Consider the following 18,979-nt stretch of genomic DNA (forward strand, 5'->3'; position numbering starts at 1 on the left):
ATGTGATATTAGACAAAGGGATTTATTTCTGCAAATTAGTCAGGATTTTTGTTTGGTTTTAAGGAAAAAATCCAACTCAAACCAGCCAACCCATAAAGGGAAATTTACTGGCTCTTATAACTTGGAGAAACAGAAGTGAGTGAGCTTCGGGTGAAGCTTGATCCAGGGACTCCAAAGATGTCACCAAGTATGTCTCCTCTTTCTTTCCATCCTTCTCTCTCTTCTTTCCTTCTATATATGGAACCCATGGCCACACTGAGTTCCAGGACTGTATAATGAAGCCAGACACCCCAAAGTTAAGAGTATTGTGCATTCTCAGGGAAAGACAACGACTTTTCTGATGCTGGTCATTCTCATCCCTTAACCAATCAGTGTGGCAGTGGATGGAGTATTCTGATGGCCTAGCCCCAGTCACATGCCCACAGTGTGGGGTAGTCTTATTATGATCCAATGTAGTGGAGGGAGTTTCTCAAAGGAATTGAGATACCATGATTATAGGATGGGGAGAGGAGTACAAAACCAAGAGATTTCTTCTACACTCGGTCCTCTCATTTAAGAAATAAGGACAAGTGTTTCTAGTCCCCAGAGTGATTGTAAAGCGTAAACGCTAAAATGGATGTCAAAGAATTTATAAACCTCACTGTGCTGCTTCTTTCATCTGGCCTTTATGAATAATATAAGGGCAGTAGGATTTTTTTGTTCTTTTTTCTACTAACCTCAGGTCTACTACTCAACAGGACAATCGCCAAAGAAAATGAACCCCATCTTGGGCCTGGGCCTACTTTTGGCTGGCCTTCCTACTGTGGAAAGTCTTCAGCAGCCCAACCTCCCTCTGAAGAATCATGTACCAGTGAGCCAGATCGAATCATGGAAGGGAAGGAGGGCAGCCCAGGAGCTCACAAAGCGGAACACAGAATTCGGCTTCAAGCTTTTCAGGAAGCTGGCGTCCAATAGCCCGGACAAGAACATCTTCTTTTCCCCCTTGAGCATCTCTTCAGCCTTTGCTATGCTATCTCTGGGTGCCCAGGATTCCACCCTGGATGAGATCAAGGAAGGTTTCAACTTCAGGGATATTCCAGAGGAAGACCTTCATGAAGCCTTTCATTACCTCATCCACAGGATAAACCAGGAGGGCCAGAACCTGAAGCTGAACCTCACAAACACCTTGTTCATCGACAAGAAGCTGAAGCCACAGAAGAAGTTTCTGACAAATGTCAAGAACCAGTACAATGCAGACACCGTCCCCATCAACTTCCAGAACTTGGAAGATACTCGGAGGCAGATCAATGACTATATCAATGAGAAAACCCAGGGGAAAATCAACAACCTGATCAAGAATATAGATCCCGGCACTGTGATGCTTCTTACAAATTGTATTTTCTTTCTAGGTAAGGCTTGGGGCATGTTGGCATGGAAAGGATAGGATGACCAGTAGACTTAGATTAAAAACCTGGGTTGGCCACTTGCTTGCTCTGTGACCTTAATTCATATGTAATGAAATTATCAGAACTCCACTTTCCCTATCTGCAAAATGAGTACCTTTATTCACAACTCATAGGGCATTTATTGGGATCCAAAGTAAAAGTGTATGAGAAACTAATTTGGGGAAGTCTAAATTATTCTCCATATGTGCATTTTCATTATTACTGATTATCCTAATACAACATTGGTTGTAGAGATTGGAGTGACATTCTTTTCCCTGTTTCTTAGATGAGGGATGTGTAGCTTGGAAAGAGATTGATTTAGGGTTACAAAGCCAGTCAAAGCAGGACTAGCCAGGACTGGATTCTAGTCAGGACTAGAATCTACTTCTCTTGACCCACAGGCTGTGCATTTATAGCACTCCAAGTAGACACCCAGGATGGTAATTGTGTTGATGATGGCGATGAAGTTCACTTTGGTGGGTGTCCTGGTCTCCTTGTCACATTTTGTAGATGTGACAAGTCCACAAGGTGAGAGACTGAATCTGAGGGTGAGAGACTGAAAAAGAAGATGAAAGAATATTCCCAAATCTAAGTTTCATTTACCACCCACCCAGCCAATCACCACCACACACAGCCACTCACATGCCACATGCACACTCAAAGGTTGGCCAACATAGGCAAGAATCAGAGGCCAACAGCCCTCAGATCAGGCAAGATCATGGCGGGGCTATCAGAAACATGGTCCTGAATATGGAAGTTCAGCTCTTCCCAAATCCACAGTGAGACTGATGGCATAGAGGAAAAGAGCAGAGGGAGAGAGGAGAATCTGGAATTTCCCAAAGTTTCTACATCCCCTAGATTTTAAAAGCAATGGCAACAATGATGCTGATGATGACTAGCATGCACTCAATACTCAGTGTACAAGGTCATTGATCTGTGCTGCCTTTCCCACTCAGTCACACAGCAGCCCTCTAAGGTACTCATCAATCTCTTCATTCTTCAGACAAGGACACTGAAGCCGAATGCAATTGAGACACTTGTTCAAGGTCATCCTTCTGGAACAGTGAAGTCAGAAGTTGAATTCAGGGACTTGGCCCTCAGGGTGCCATACTGGGGGCCCTGAGATTAGTGGGTGTGAAAAGACCCAGGTCTCACTTTATGCTAAATGGTATCAAAGAGTAGTCAGGATCAAAATGGAGGGGTCCAAACACCCAGCTTTGAGTGTTCTCTTCTCTTCGGTAGGCTCCCCAAAGCAGCCTGTTCCATCAGTTTTCTCAGTCCTACCTGAGGGCAGCTATTCCAGGACTGACTTAGAACAGAGCTGAGTATTTTCACTCACATAAGACCAAATAGTTCCTACTAAGTATAGCCCAGGCCTCTCTACTGGGACACAATCCAAGGGCTGTCTCAGCCTCAGCAGCACCTGGGCTTCAGGCAGTCCACAGGTTCCCTCTCAGCCCCGCAGCCCTGATCATGGCTTCTTTGGGAACTGACAGTCAGACCCATGCCACCTTACCAGGAGATTTCAGGGTATGGCACATGGGCAAGGATTCCTGGAGACGTGTCCTGATATCCCAGAGTATCCGAACCCCGTCCTTGAATCCACGTGGATAGAGATCATTGGTTAGCTCGGTCCAGTCACCTCTTCCCTTTCAGGAAACTCATGTGACTTTGTCCTTCTTCAATCCTAAGCCAGGTGGAAACAAGAATTTGATCCAAAAGCAACTAAAGAGGAAGACTTCATCCTGGATGGAAACAAGTCAGTGAAGGTGCCCATGATGTTCCGCGGGGGCATATATGAAGCCGGCTATGATGAACAGCTCTCCTGCACTGTCCTGGAAATGCCCTACCAGGGCACCATCACTGCCATCTTCATTCTTCCTGATAAGGGCAAAATGAAGAATGTGGAGGAGGCCATAAAGACGGACACTTTGGCCAGATGGAAAAAACTAACAACACGAAAGTAAGAGGGTGCCTGCCATACTCAGCAACTCCTTTCTTCCTTTTTACTTCTTCTAGTCCAGATCTATTGAGCTCTAACCCCATGACCAAGTCCTATTTTTGGGCTCCGTGATGAACTTGTATTTTGGTAGGAAGTAGACCAGAAAACGAGTCCTAGGAATAAAGCAAAACACTTGTTCTTAGAGGGAGATGGTTATATCATAAGAGTGGAGTGGACAGAGAAAAATCATGGTGGGCAGTGGTGGGGGGCGGTGCTCTATGGAGCAGGTGGCATTGGGGTTAAGTCTTCAAGGCTGAACAGTGGTGTGTGCGGATGAGAAAGAAGTGATGGAATCCTAGGCAGAGAGAAACTGCAGGGACAAACATGAGGTGTCAAAGGGAGTTGTCTGTTGTACACAGAATCATGGTTTTAACTGTAATGTTATCATAAAACGGGTGAAGTGCAGCCCAAATAAGTTATACTAATAACAGTTGAAGGACTAAAGTGAGTAACTAATTTTTTTAAACATAAAATTAGAACAGATTTAAGATGAGCCTACAGAATTCTTCTCAGGCACTGGCTTAATAGTAGATTTTCTTGGGAAGAGTAAGGGCTGGGGACTCGGCATCAGTGTCGACTTGGTGTCAGTGTAGATGTGCATGGTGCCTGGGGAGCTTCAGGGCCAGGACAAGCATATGGCAGCTGGAAGTGCACAGGAGGGTATCCCCGGAGCAACTGTTGAACACATGTTGGATCTCTAAATTGAGCGGAAAGCTCATGAAAGAGAAATTCCAGTTCTGAAGGCCTCAGATAAAGTCACTGTATCAGAATGGGGAGGAACAGCAGGCTAGATGGTAGGTCTTCCCAAGAGGGCTGCTATGTCTTGGGATCTTCACAGCACCCCCCGATCCTCCCTGCTGAAAACCAGGGCCCGCGGTGGGTAATGGGATCTGGCCCCTGAAACGGGAGGAAGTGTCTGGGTTCCAACCTTAGCTGAGACCCAGTTTTCTCTTCTGTGGCATGGTCCACTAACGCCGGCCTCAAAGGACTCTTGAGGGGATCAAATGTGCCGTAGCAAATCATGACCCCACGGAAGGCACAGACCTTTGCCTTCCAACGGGTTGAAGAGGCAGGGTTCCAAAGTTCTCAGAAGAGCATCTGAACTTCAGGTTTATTGAAAGACTGGCGTCTTGTAGGTCTGGTCCCCTTACCTACGTGGTGAACCTCCGGGATGGCAGCCCATCGGTTGAAGATGAAGGCACATCTCTCTTAACCTGGGGATGCCACCAAGGAGGCTGGCAGTTTCCAGCCTGTGCCCTCCAATTTCTGAGTTCACAGAGGTGCCTTGGGGAATGAAGGGTACGGAAGGGTGTGAAAAGTGGGCTGCACACCCTCCACCCACACTTTATCCAGAAGTCCTGGCTTCATGAGATGTGACCTCCATAAGGTCACATTTCTCTTAGTATTCAAATTATGATGACCAGAGACCCTGCAGCTGGCCTGGAGGGACTCAACATCCCCATCTCTAGGCTATTCCTACCAGTTTTCCATGGGGCGCAGCTCTGGTCCCAGCAACTGGTGCTGCATGTGGCCTGTGCCCAAGCCCCTCTGCAGCCCTTGGAGCTGAGACTGCCATCAGGACACCGGTTCCTGGAAAACTGTGGCCATCTCTCTGGTTTCGGGAGAGGGGCCCACACTCCACCCTTTGTGAGATAGGCCCTTTGAGATTTCCTGCAGGCCAACAAAGGCCTTCCTGGAGGCTTGGGCTTAACACAACCAGAGATCTTCGCAGAGGCCCAGGGATACTCATAGCGCATAGAAGCGGCTTCTTGTGAAGTCCAAGCACAGGCGGCTCATAGGGGTTCCTCCACAGTGCATCCTAGCTGGCTCCTGTTCCTGACCCTCCCACATGTCACGGTAGGACTGCAACCGCTTCCCAGGGGACTCCTGGCACCAACTCCTGTGACCCCCGCCCCACACCAGGAGCATATCCTTCACGAAGTGGACAAAATGACCGTTTTCAGCCCTAAGCAAGAGCGTGTCGAGCCTCTCTGGTCAGCACCCTATTGTGGCTCCCCATTTCACTCAGAAAAAAATGACCCAGCTTGCCTGATTCCTTTGTCTCCTTCAAAGTTTCTCCAATCTTCCCTGTGTCTCAGCATCCCTAATTCCCCCAAGTTGATCTGGATTTTTTCCCATCGCATGCATTGCCTCCTTATACACAGGCTCCCCGTCTATGCATCGATGCTTATGGGATGCTTTTCATCATTTGGGTTTTCTTGTCTGTCTTCCCTGCTAGAGCACACACTCAAGGTCACGAGCTTTGCCTCTTTCGTTCACACATGCATCCAAGCACCTCGAACACCACCCCCTGTATACAAGAGGCACTTAATTTGTTGAGTGAATGAATGAGTGGGAAGGTAAGTCTTGGAGCCACAGGCCTGTGGCTGGTATTTAAAGCCCTGACACTGAATGAGATCCTTCTGGAGGGAGGAAAGATAGAAAATAAGAGGACCGAGGGGGTGGGGCTTGGAACATCACAGACAGTACAGATGGGCAATGAGGTGATGCTGGCAAAGGGGGAGAGAAGGAGTGGCCGGTGAAGGAGAGAGAGCTGGACTCAGGTTGGAATGCTTCCACGTGGAGAAAGGGGACCCACTGTCTGGGAGCTGTCTCCTGGGTCAAGCAAGCAGAGGTCAACGGTGGCCCTGGACAGTGGGATGTTGATGGCAAAGGTCTAGGTGGAGTGGGCCGAGAAATAGTGGGAGAAGTAGAGATCTCTGGCAGAGATGATTAATTTCTGCTATGAAAAGGAGGAAAAGAAATGGGCTGGGAGCTGAGAGGTGACTCGGGGCCAGGGGAGATGAGTTTGCTTCTGTTCTGTAGGATAGAGGTCATCAGAGAACATGACCTGTTCCTGGGGGGTGATCGGGCAGATACCATTTATGATGGGGGCTGCAGAAGAAGAGAAGAAACGTGGGCAGGAATGAGGTTGCGAATAGGCAACAGGAAATAGAGCTTAGAGCCAGGCAGACAGGAACCCAGGGCCCACAGGTACCCCAGGGCCCCTGGCCCCAAGCCCCAGGTGGGGAGGCCGATCCGGATTCCACCTGCAGAGGATGCGAAGCCACCAACTCATGGGTGAAACGAGAAACACTTGCTGGTTGGTCACCAGCTGCTCAGTGCCTACACGCATTTGCTTTAGCATGCTTCCTGCCTCAGGCTTGCTATGATTGGCATCATCATTTCGCCCAAGTGGCTTAAGGACGTGAGATCATTTGTTCCAAGAGTCAGAATGGATTTGAACTCAGTTCTGCCCGGCTTCAGATCCCAGGACTTTGCTGCCTCTGGCATCTGGCTCGCTGGGTCAGGACTGGTTCAGGGCTTGGGCGAGGCTGAGACCGCGGTGGGGACGCCTCAACGTCTGTGGCCCATGGGGCCCTGAAACAGTGGAAACTTGAGAACATTTCTGTGGATGAGGGCTCTGGGGCAGGTTTGATAGGGAGAAGGGACATAGTTGAGAGGTGTTTTGAAGCCAGGGTCCCAAGGTCAGAGTCCTTCCTCACTCTGGGGACAGAGAGAAGGTCTGAGACCCTCAGTGCTGAGAGGGCCAATGTCCCACTCATCCCTGCCCTGCACCTGCCCAGGGAAGCAGGGACACCCTGCTGCTCACCTGTTACTCCCATCTCCCCCAGGGTCGTGGACATATCTTTGCCCAGATTCTCCATCACCGGGACCTATGACCTGAAGAGGACGCTGTCCTACCTGGGTATCACCAAAATCTTTGAGGAGCATGGTGATCTCACCCGGATCTCCCCTCATCGAAGCCTAAAAGTGGGTGAGGTAAGCGGGCCTGGCCTGGATGCCACCCCCTCCCACGGGGAGCCTTCGCACAGCCCTGGGCCAAAGCCATTGTCACAGCAGCCATACGAGCCAGGTCTCATCCCTCCAGTCAGGCCGGGTGCCAGTCCAGCTCTGTCCTTAACCAGCCATGTCATCCTGGGGGGACCACATAACTTCCCCATACCTCATGTTTCTGGTCTTTGGAGTTGGAAATACCAAGCTCCTGATGCTATTTTGGAAGTCGATTCTGCGCAACGAACGACTGCTCAGGGCCTGGAACATTTATCAAGGCCTAGGACTGGTCTAGCTCGGACCCAGAGTCTGTCCCAAAGGCCTCACGGGCTTGTTGGGAGTAAGCCGCAAACATGTTCTACGTGAGCAGGCCAAGGGCCTCGTGATTTCCAACGAGGCTGAACGCCTGTGTGCTGGGGGCAGAGAGAACCGCATGGGGTGGTGTCCTGGGATATAGCAGATCTCAGACAGGACCTTCAGTTAAATCCCAATTTCAGATACGTGACAAATAGTTTCTTTAGTCCAGAATATGGGATATACTTACACTAGAAGAAAGTCATCATTTCCCCGAAATTCAACTTGAATTGTACATGCTATATTTTATCTGGCAACTCTACTTTTAAGATAAAAGGGCGTTGGGGGTGGGGAGATTTCAACAAGCAGGGATAGGCGTAGGGAGGATCTTCCATTAAAGGGAACGGCTTGGCCAAAGCCTTGCAGGCTGGAGAGCACGGCGTCCCGAGTGGTGGAGACTGGCTGGTGCTACATGGGAAGTTCAAGCCGATCTGGGAGAGATCTTGGTTGCCAAGCCCAGCTGACACCAGGCACTGATTCGGATTTATTTCCCACTTTGCCAGAGGAAGAAAGACAGTTAATAGAATTTTCTTGCTTTTAAGTTCTTCCTCCCGTAAAGAGTCAATGCCAGCTACCCCTTTCCGGCAGGCTTTTATTCGGTTCAGTGGCTCATTTCTTTTCCACAGTTAGACGTGCTGATGGCTGTGATTCTATGTGTCAACAATGGCTACCCGCCCGCTAGTGAAATTGGTAGAATTCCGTAGAGTGGAATGCAATGCGTCAGTATTCCGGGAAGCCCATCCATCCCTCCCAGGGCGGGTCACCTGGTCACAGATGTCGGTGTCCTGGGGTAGATCTGGAGTCTCAGTCATCTCCAACGGCTCCCCCAGAATCTGGCTCCTTCCTCGCTGTCCTCCAGGCAGATGAGAGGACTATGGACAGGACTTGGTGGGGATACGATCCCCTCCCTTCCATCTAGCTGAGGTTCAATAGACTCCTTCTGCCCTTACACCCCTCGACGCTTCCCTGTAATTCACGGAAGGTTAGCAAACCACCCCACCCTCCCCGCTGCAGCTGGCACTCCCCTCGCCTCACTCTTTCCTTCACGCTGTTTGCCCATATCCTTCTGCAATGACGGCAGAAGAACGAGGAGCCCCGGGGCAGCTGGCACCAGCCAGGTTACTGCCGTGCTGGGCAGCCTTGGCCGCGACCTCTCCCTCTCCGGAGCTCCGAGGAGCTTGGTGACACTGACCCCACCCCTGATTTCTGCAGGCGGTGCACAAGGCAGTGCTGAAGATGGATGAGAAGGGGACGGAGGGCGCAGCGGGCTCCGGAGCACAGACGCTGCCCATGGAGAAGCCGCTCTCCATCACTATAAACAGATCCTTTTTGGTGCTTATTGAGGATAGCGTCCTGTCTACTATAATCTTCATGGGAAAGATTACTAATCCTACTGGGGCGTAACGGGGACTTCCAGCGATGGCTCGGGGCTGAGAACGTTTTGTCTGCCTGAGATCGGGATTGAGGACCTTCTAATCCAATCCTACACCATCAAGAGCTCCCAAGACCACCGTCCACACAGGCAGCACGGCTGGCGTTGGGGGCTCCTGTGCCTCAGCCCTCTCCCTGCCCTTTCTAGTGTAGGACTCGGACCCCCACCACCACCCACTTGGCTGGCTGTGATCTTCTCTCCCCGGAGAGGCAGAGGGGCTTCGTGATTTAATAAACACCCCCTCAGTTCTGCTGTCTGTTGGTGGATAATTTGGGGAAAGCAATGAGATGACATGAGCATCCAGACTTTGGAGGGAGAGACACTTGGGTTCACATCTTAGGAACAGAGTGTCTCTGGGAAAGCCACATACCTCCTCTGAGCCTCTATTTCTGTGTTCCTGAAACGAGGGCAGTGACAAGTCCCTTCTGGGGCTCTGAGGAAACTAGCAGCCTTCGTTAGAAAAGTTAGTTCCCCTTGGTGAGCCCTTAGCCTTGGATCTTTGGTATGCGATCTACAAAGTTATGTCGCCCACGGTGTCCCCATGGGAACTCCAGGATCAGCCAGGCATCTAGTTGGAGGGTAAAGTAGGGGTGGGGCTGGCCCGGCGCTGGGGGGGTGGAGCCTGGAATAGCAGGGACGAGGGTTCAGTGCCAGGTGTATCTGATTCCAGAGCCCACAGAGAAGAGCCTGGGGTTTGAACCTGTTATCGAGCTCAGCTCAAGAGTGAATGGGGTGGGGGGAGGGGGTTCCCTGCACCTGCCTAGAAAATGTGGCCCCGCAAGATCTGTCCCACATGCCCAAGGAGCTATCTAGATCAGAAGCATGGGGGCCCTCGTTTCCAGCAGCTGATTCCTTTGCCTCCTGCAGTAAATGCCCACTGCCCACGTGTTTTGGGGGGAGGGGGTCCTGAGTGGCGTGGCCACGAAGAAGCCTGAGCTGGCATCAGCTGGCATCCCCTGGGGGTGCCTCGCAGCTCACCACTTACTGTGCCTTTTGTGTTCTGGTCACAGCTGCCCCGTGGGGTGGCCAGAATGGACAGACGTGGAAACTGAGGCAGAGCCATAAAGTGACTTTCCTACGGCCTTGTGGTTTGCCGTGGACCACAAGCACTTGTCTTCTGGGCCAGGGCAGGGAGGGGTTCCACGTGGACTTGGGGGCCTGGCTAGCCACTCCTGAGCTCCTCTCCCAGCTAAGAGAGCTGCCCAGTCCACTTCAGCATGGGTGTATCCAATAGGCACCCTCTCTTCTGTCCTGGGCACCCCCAGGGCCCTGGAGACGCAGCCCACACGTGGGCTGGCGGGGGAGGTCGTCTGGAGAGGGATTGGGCTACTTTACAGTGTGGTGAGGGCTAAGATGGGGGGGCACCAGAGTAAACACCCCTCTTTGAGAGGGTGGGAGACAGAGAAGGCTGAGACCCTGTGCCAGTGACACAGACGTGGGGCAAAAAGCAGGGAATCCCTGCAGAGCACATTGTTGACGGTCACCATTTCCCCTGCACCAGCCTGAGGGAGTTGGGGGGGGGTGGGAAGACACCAGATACACACGGGAACCCTCAGTGGTCGGCTCGGGTCTGCGACATTATCCACTGGGGACAAGGGACAGTCAGACAAGCCACATAGTAGCTGGGTGGCTTGGACATGTCACTTAACCCCCCTGAACCTCATTTACTTTACTAAAACACGTGCAATAATACCTAGGTCCTGGGGCTGAGGAGCTCTGAGGGTTACAAGGCGTGACATGCAATCCATGCCCGGCACATGGCAGGCATTCAGCAGTGGCCCCTGTTATGCTCTCCTCCCACCGTCCCCCAAGAGTCTGAGATGACGAGCTCTTTTCCAAAACTCAGTGCTCCGGGCCCTTGCCTTGGCATTCCCCTCTACTGGGAATGCCCTCATCCTGCCTAACGAGCTTCTGCTCGTCCTCCAGCGCCCAGTCCATTAGGATATCTCTATGAGACCGTCGCTACCTTTCCGGCATCTTCCAAGCAGCCCCTCAATAAAGCACTCACCTCCGTGGCTCCTGGGTCTGAATTTCCCCTCCACCCCCACGCGGGCTGCAATCAATCCTGCATTAAGCAGCGATTTATGGGGCGACAGCCTGTGCACCGGTGGCCGTTACAAACAGACCTGGCCCCTGTCTCCGTGACATTACTATCCAGCGGGAGAAACAGCCGTGAGTTGCAGACACACACACATGCATTTCTGATCACGAGCTCCGGTGAGCATGAAACAAAAAGACAACCCTGGGGGCCTTCCAAAGTAGGTAACGGGGGTCTGACCCGGTCTGGGGGCTCCGAGAAGGCTGAGAGAGCTCCAAATGCTGGGAGCTTATCTGTTCTTGAATCACCACAGTTAAACCCGCACGCAGGTATGACTGCCTCAGTGTGGTTAGCGATCTAGAAAATGCTGGCTGGGCTTCCAGACAGAAGTTGAGCACAAGCTCCAAAGCTCACTGGTCTTCCCTCTGACCAACTTTATTGTCAAAGTGACTGTTGCACATCTTAAATACTTTTCAGACGATGTCCCACCTTCACAGACATACTTTTGCTCTGCACGACAGAAATAAATCCTATCGTGGGGGAAAGAAAGAGGAAGAACTTGGAGTGGGAACACAGACAGACTCCGCCAAGCAGGGGAAACAGCAGGTGCAGAGGACCTGGGGCAGGCAAGCGGCAGGGATGAGGAACTGAAACGAGATTAATTTGGCCAGAACAACAAAATAAAGCAGGAGGAGGTGGGCAGTGAGTGAGCCTGGGGCCTCGGGGGCTACAGGGAGAACGCTGATCTTTAGCCCAAGAACCACGGTGAGCTGTCACCGGTGCTGAGCTGGAGGGTGTCTTGGGCAAACACATGTGTTTGTAAGTGTCCCTCTGGCTGCAGACTGGGGCGTCCCTTGGCCCCATTGCCTGGGCCATGTGTGTGTTTGCTGCAATGAAAGACTGGCACAGCAGTCCCCTTGCTCAGGACACGGCCACCCCCCCCCTCCAGAGCTCCCCACTCCTCTAGGACGGAAGGCCACTGCCCGGGGGGATTGGCCATGCCTGCTTCTCCCCCTGGGGATTGCCGCCTCCCTGCACCTGCTTGCTCCACCCCACCCTGCTCTTGCTCCCCATTCTCTGCTATGCCCACCAGCTCCTTTCAGCGCGTTACTCCTGCTTCCAGAAAGATCCACGCCTACTTCTGCTAGAACACCTTCACAGGCCACCTGTTTGTGGAGGGACTGACCCCATGGATGAATAAGTGAGTAAATTCGCCTTTGAAGCAACCAACACTGACTACCTGCCTCCCACGGGACTGGCATCGTGTCGGTTTTTCCACCAAGAAACCGACCCGCCAACCCTTCAAGCTGGGTGACGGTTCCATTCTACGGATGAGAAAACCGAGGCTCAGGAAGACCACGTAACTTGCCCAAGTTCCCACAGCTGGAAAGCCACAGATCTGGGACTAAATGCAAGTCCCCTGAGCATTTCACTTTTTCTTCGTCCACCACCCCCCCCATCCAGCAAATATTTTCTGAGTGTCCGTCCTGTGCAGGGACCATTCTAGGGGCTTGAAACACATCAGTGGACAAAACATACAAAGCTCCTTGCCCCCCCCCCCAAGGGTTCCAAGCTAGCAGACAGAGGCATATGATAAACAATAGGGTTAATAAATGAAGAAGACAGGTGAGGGTGGTCGAGGTGCCGGTGGGGCTGGCAGGGGTCAGCTCGGCCTCCCTGAGAAGAGGACGCCTACTGCTCAGACAGTAGATTCTGTGATTCTGCTCTCCACGGCTTCTGTGGCACGATCAGCTTCCGGAGACTTCTGGCCCCAGGGATGCCCGCCAGGAGCGTACTTGACGATAGGAGCAGGGTTACAGCCCCAGCCAAGAAGGGAAGTGGCCCCATCAGTGTCCCACCTTTGCGATGACGGGGTGGCCCCGGATGATCTCCAAAAGCCCTCCTGTCTCCAACAACACTTTGACATTCGTCTTGGAAACGATAGAGCCTGCTCCAAAGTTTCACTGCCATGCGTTCATTTAGCCAGCAAATACTTAAACATTAAGTGTGCCAAGCACGGTCCCAGGCGTGGAGAAGCCGGATGAGAGCTTAGGGACCCGTGGCCCTGCTGCCTCCCATTCAGGCCCAGCTGGGTCACATCGGTGCTCAGGGGCGACAGTAGGAGTGTGAGGCGGGGACTCTCTTCTCTTCGGGAAACATGTTGTCTATTTCCACTCAATTTCCTCCTTTACTTTCAGTCCCAAGCCACTCTTGATATTGCGGCTGAATCTACATCTCTTTTGTGCTACTCTTTACTCAAGATAGATCTTTAAATCAGTGTACGTTAAAAAGAAAGCAATTGGTTCGAACAGAAAAAATAATATCTGGTTTTCTAAAGATGATAGGCATCATCTATAGAAACGTATATACATCATCTATACATCCCAGGACGCCATGATGCCTGGTGCGGCCGTCTTCCATTTCAGGGACTTTGTCAGGGGCTTCAAGCGGCTGGAGGTGGGCGGGAGGTCCCAGAGTCGGACAGGCTGAAGTTCGAATCCCAGCTCTGCCGTGTATTTGGTTCGTGACATTAGGCAAGGCACTTAATTGTGCCCAATCCTTGGTTTTTCCTCTCTGTGAAGCGGGGATCATCATATTCATCTCAGAGGATATTTGAGCGGGGGAGGGGGTTACATAATGTAATGCATATGAGCCTACTTTGCACACAGTAGGCACCCATCCGCATTAGTGACGCCTGGTAAAGGCATCCAGAGCCAGGGAGGAAGGCTACTGGGTGGGTGTCTCTCAAGGTAACCTTCCAGCACAGGTAACCTTTCGGTTGGTTTCTCTTGGTGGGATGCCAATGAAGGAATCCCAGATTCCAAGACTGGGCTGGGAAAGAGTCCCGGCAGGGTGAAGATCCTTCCTGGAACAGGAAGCCTGTGTCTCTTGGAATGTTGAAACAGTGACCTCTTTGCCAAAACCAACAGAAAACAAAGGAACAATTAGACAAAACTCCTCAGGGCCTGAGGGTCCGTCTGGATCTACCCCCTTTCCCACCCTCAGCCCCGCTCACGCGGCCACTCTGGGCGGGCTAAGGGATGAGCAGGGTTGCAGCAAGAGAGCTCAGGGGGCTCTGGGGAGCACCCCCACCACGGGACAGGTGCTCACGTCCACACTGGGTATTGTTGGGTCCCGACAACATTGTGGGGTCGCCCTCTTGGCAAGCTTCTGAACAGCAGCTTCTGGTTGACGTGACATGGCAAATTCCAGCCTCCAGGTGTCCCATGTGCCCCACGGTCCCAGCAGGAATAGGCGACGTTAAAAATATACATGCGGGGCGCCCAGGTGGTTCAGTCAGTGAAGCAGCCGATTCTTGGTTTTGGCTCAGGTCATGATCTTGTGGTTTCCTGAGTTCGAGCCCCGCATGGGGCTCTGTGCTGCCAGTGCAGAGCCTGCTTGGGATTCTGTCTCTCTCTCTCTCTCTCTCTCTCTCTGCCCCTCCCCTACTTGCGCCATCTCTCTCTCTCTCAAAATAAATAAATAAACTTTAAAAAATATATGAAAAAAGTACCAAGATATAGCCAGATTTAAAAAGTGATGGGAAGATCCATATAAACCAGAAATGGGGCAGAATCATAAAGATGTGTGAGGTAGGCAGGAGATCTGACAGCCAGGAACAGAAGTCTAGAGCAGCCTGGGCGCGGCACGAGAGGCCCCGAGGAGGTGGACAGACTTGGGATAAGGCTCCATCTAGATGGGACCTGGGATGGGCCCGTGGGATCTGCGTCCGAGGCGTCATTTCTCCAGCAGCAGGATTGGTCTTGTGAATTTGGGGAGAACCAGGGGTTTGCTTTTCCCAGGACCTGAGGTGTTCAGAGCCAGAGATAAGAATATCTCTGAGAGCTTCAGAGAAGCCCCAGAGAGATTCTCTGTGCGACCTGAGCGGAAGTCGTGCGGGAAGGAAGCACCCAGCGCCCCTCACTCCTAAGTTGGCTCATCTTTCCCTGGAAAGTCTGACTCAGTAGTTCTAGGCGGGGCCTGGGAATGTGCATTTTAATGAGAACACAGGTTCTCCTGACAATTAACCCAGCCTGGGAAACTCCATCCTTCAGGATGCCAACCTGTCTCGCCAACTGTAGGCCTTTACAAAAGTCCCTGGGTGTGGGCCAGTCAGCAGAGCCTGGCCCTTCGGGTTCCCTACATTCCTCCCACTGCCCTCCCACCTCCTCCCCCATCTTTATACTCCCTTTATTGTTCTCCCTCTCTCCCCGTCACTCACCGATTATGGTCCCTGCCCTGGAGGAAGCCACACAAGATCCAGACTGTGCACTCGGGGAGACAGAGACCTGAGGAGGTAAATTGCAATGGTTTGCTCCAGGTGTGGGCGAAGGGAGGGGCTGACTTTCCGTGGGATCTGGAAGACTCCGCGGGGTGGGAAGTTTGGAGCTGGAGCCGGCAGGATGCAAAGCAGTTTGTCAGAAGGGGAGGGAGGGGAGAGCAGCCTAGACAGACTGAGAGTCAAGTGCAACCATACAGCTCAGGGGGAAGAAATGACAGGGCCGTATTCATTCTACTGTAGTTAGTCTTTTTTTACTTCGTTTACGTAGAGTAAGGGGCACACATATTTCTGCCTGTTATTTCTTCCAGGCTTTTTCTCTCCCACCCCCTCCTTGCCTAGGACTCCAGCTGCCCATCTGTTCGTCCGCTTGCTTTCATTTCACAGATCACTGGGGCTCTGTTATTTTCCTCCCCCCCGCCTGCTCTCTTTTAAGTTTGGACAGCTCCTGTTGATGTGTTTTCAAGCTCACTGAGCTTTTCTTTCAACCATTTAGATTTTCTCTTATAATCTTTGTGGTCTGGATTTTGTTGTCTCTCTTTACAACGTGTTGACACTTGTTTTGGAACAGCCAACACAAGTACACGCAGGACTTTTTTTGTTTGTTTGTTTAATCCTGTCCAGGATCTTATCATGGTTTATCATCTTCTCATGATAAAATGTTGCATTGCAGATCAAGTGTGTTAAGGTGTCTACAGCGGCTTTAAACTAAAGTTTGTTGACCCCTAACGTCAAGATGTGACACTTCTAGGGTCTCTGCTGAATGCCTTAGATGCTCATTGACATCCCACAGCTGTGTCCAGTCGGAACCTCCCTCCCTCCCCGTGCTATGAGAACTCTGGAAATTGTTCTGTTTAGATCTTCACGGCAGTTTTGGGGTTTTGCTTTTGCTTTCGGACCGTCCTGGTGGAATTTCACTTCACACATGCAGCGCTGAGTGCTTAGCTTCGGACCGAAGCTAATGCACACTTTTGCTGCACAAACCATAGCTGCTTCCACTTTCCTAAACTCTGAGACTGTCAGCAAGCCTCTGCTTGAGTTTCCCTCCTTGTATCCGGAAAGTGTCTTTAGACAGAATATTGGGACAATCACAGGGCTTCCCTGATTTGTTTGCCTTCTCTGCCTGTTGTCCAATGTCTGAATTGTCTCACATATTTTTTAGGGTCTCGATTATTTCATGTATTTTACCTAATTTTCTATGGTTTTAAATTTTGTAATGTTTATTTATTTTTGAGGGGCGTGGGAGGGGCAGAGAGAGAGGGAGACAGAATCCAAAGCAGGCTCCAGGCTCAGCTGTCGGCACAGAGCCTGACATGGGGCTCAAACCTATGAATCGCGAGTTCATGACAGGAGCTGAAGTTGGACACTCAACAGACTGAGCCACACAGGCGCCCCCAGTTTTCTTTTTTTTTTTAAGTTTATTTATTTACTTCTTTTTGAGAGAGAGAGAGAGAGAGAACAAGCAGGAAAAAGGTAGAGAGAGGGGGAGAGAGAGAATCCCAAGCAGGCTCCATGCTATCAGCTCAGAGCCGACGCAGGGCTCGATCTCAGGAACTGGAAGATCACGGCCTGAGCCGAAATCAAGAGTCAGACGCTTAACCGACCAAGCCACCCAGGCGCCCCTTTTGTCCAAGGTCAGTGTCAGTTACTTTGTCTTGGCCAGAAATATAAGTCAACTCAAATTTCATAGATGGGGATGCCATGTAAGTATCACCTTAATTAAGACCCTGCAAGGGTCTTTCTCGCTGATTTCCAAGCAGTATCACCTCTCAGAGGTAAATTGCCCACTTAATTTATTTCAATTCATTCCTTCCTCAAACACTTAACTGAGCCCTTTGTACTGGCCACACCGTGATGTACAGCAGGTACCAGAGGGGCAAGTTCCCTGTGACTCCTTTAATTTTGCATCACACAAAGAAATGTGAAATTGTAGCCATGGTAAGTATCTCACTAAAAAATTAACAGTACTGTAAAAACGTTTCGAGGGGGGAATTTTCCTCATCTGAGTGCCAGAGAACTTCCTTAAGGGTATGACATGACATAGGACCTAAACAGTAGAAAGAAATTAATGGGAGGGGGGGGGGAGGGCAAGGAAAGTTTGGTGAGGGCAGCAGGGCACAACAAAGATCACCTGTGAGGATCAAAAAAATGGGGAAAACGGTTGGACGCAGCAGTCCCGAGCAAGGGGCTCTGACATCTGAACTAAAGTTAGAGGGGCTGGTGGATCCCAGGTTGTGCAGGCTGGATGGGACACTGGTACCCGCTCTGGAAAATGGGAGGCTACTGGAACACGTGAAAAGAGGTAAGCGATGTGTCGGCGTGGAGAAAGAGGAAGAAGGACGGAAAAGATGAGCCCTGGGCTTGAATAACTAGGTGAGCGGGAGCGCCGTGGACGGAGATGTTCAAAGAAAGTCTCAGTCGAAACTTTTACTGGGAGACGGGGTTTGGGAAACCGTGTGAGTTCAGTTAGGGTCTTACTGAGTTTCAGGTTCATTTGTGACATCAGGAGAAAGTATCAAGTAGGTGGTTAGAAATACAGAGTCCGTGGGGCGTCTGAGTGGCTCCGTCGCTGAAGCATCCGACTGCGGCTCAGGTCACGATCTCGCGGTTTGTGAGTTCGAGCCCCGCGTCGGGCTCTGCTCTAGCAGAGGATTGGGATTCTCTCTCCTCCTCTCTCTGCCCCTTCCCTGCTCGTGTGTGCTCTTTCTCTCTCACTCTCTCTCAAAATAAATAAATGAACATTAAAAGAAACTTTAAGGGCGCCTGGGTAGCTCAGTCGGTTAAGTGTTTGACTCTTGGTTTTGGCTCGGGTCGTGATCTCACAGTGCGCGAGTTCGGGCACCCTGTCTGGCCCTGTGCTGGCAGCATGAAACCTGTTTGGGATTCTCTCTCTGCCCCTCCCCCCGCCTTTCACACACACACACACACACACACACACACAATAAATAAATAAACTTAAAAAAGAGATACGGAGTTCGGAGGAAAAGTGTGGGCTGGGGATTAAAAATAATACGCAATTTGCTTTTCAGTCATGAAGCCCCGGGACTGATGAGATCAGCGGAGGTGGAGAACAGAGCAGAGGCCGGGCTCGAGACAGAAAGCACAGAGGTGACTCAGGAGGAGGAACAGAGGGAGAGGAGAAACGCAGGGGAACGTGGTGTCACAGAGCCACGGGGAGGGACTGGATAAGAAGAGGGGGGTGGCCACAGTGTCAGATGGTACCGGGAAGGCAGCTGAGGTGAACCCAGACGTTTTTGCAGGCTGGTCCCGTCTCTGTGGACCCGGAGGCCAGACTGGAGTGGGCCAAGGGTGAGTGGAAGTAAGACCATGAGGACCGTGAAGGATCCAGGCTGGGATCCGGATCACAGCTCGTGAGGATTCGGGCCAGGATGGGGAGGACGGAGACAGGGCAGCAGCTAGAAGGCAATGAGGGGCTGAAGAAAGGTTTTCGCTGGGCTGATGGCGGTGGGCCATTCGTCCCAGCCGGGAACGTGTTTAAAGGCCGATGGCTCGGACGTAGTTGAGGGAGAGCATTTTCAGTACGGAAGAGAGAGGTGTGAGGGCCCTGGGACGGACATACGGATGCTCTCTGAAGTTTGGAGAGGGGTGGAGGGGAGGAGCGAGATAGGTTCCTTTTCTGAGGGTCCTGCATGGG

The 18,979-nt window shown here is 51.5% G+C and overlaps 1 protein-coding gene across 4 annotated transcripts; it reads left to right on the forward strand.

The window, feature by feature from the left end:
- The first annotated feature begins 177 nt into the window (after positions 1–177).
- Positions 178–9,259, forward strand: SERPINA12 (serpin family A member 12). Of its 4 annotated transcripts, XM_049612245.1 has the most exons (5): positions 178–187; positions 738–1,388; positions 3,117–3,387; positions 7,062–7,209; positions 8,788–9,259. In XM_049612245.1, exons 1-5 carry the CDS (start codon positions 178–180, stop codon positions 8,977–8,979), a joined length of 1,272 nt encoding a protein of 423 aa, XP_049468202.1. In that variant the 3' UTR covers positions 8,980–9,259. The 4 variants fall into 4 exon arrangements, 1 of the variants encoding a protein (XP_049468202.1); XR_007453609.1 differs by lacking the exons at positions 178–187; positions 738–1,388; positions 3,117–3,387; positions 7,062–7,209 and adding an exon at positions 7,820–8,557 and having other exon boundaries at positions 8,788–8,874; XR_007453610.1 differs by lacking the exons at positions 178–187; positions 738–1,388; positions 3,117–3,387; positions 7,062–7,209 and adding an exon at positions 7,820–8,499 and having other exon boundaries at positions 8,788–8,874.
- The last annotated feature ends 9,720 nt before the right edge of the window (positions 9,260–18,979 follow it).

Source organism: Panthera uncia (assembly GCF_023721935.1).
Source record: "Panthera uncia isolate 11264 chromosome B3 unlocalized genomic scaffold, Puncia_PCG_1.0 HiC_scaffold_1, whole genome shotgun sequence".
NCBI classification, from domain to species: domain Eukaryota; kingdom Metazoa; phylum Chordata; class Mammalia; order Carnivora; family Felidae; genus Panthera; species Panthera uncia.

Bases quoted from the DNA above. Each gene is read 5' to 3' on its own strand.
- SERPINA12 (XM_049612245.1), top strand. The intron at 3,388-7,061 runs GTAAGAGGGTGC...CATCTCCCCCAG, and splicing joins AAAAAACTAACAACACGAAA to GGTCGTGGACATATCTTTGC. The intron at 7,210-8,787 runs GTAAGCGGGCCT...TGATTTCTGCAG, and splicing joins GAAGCCTAAAAGTGGGTGAG to GCGGTGCACAAGGCAGTGCT.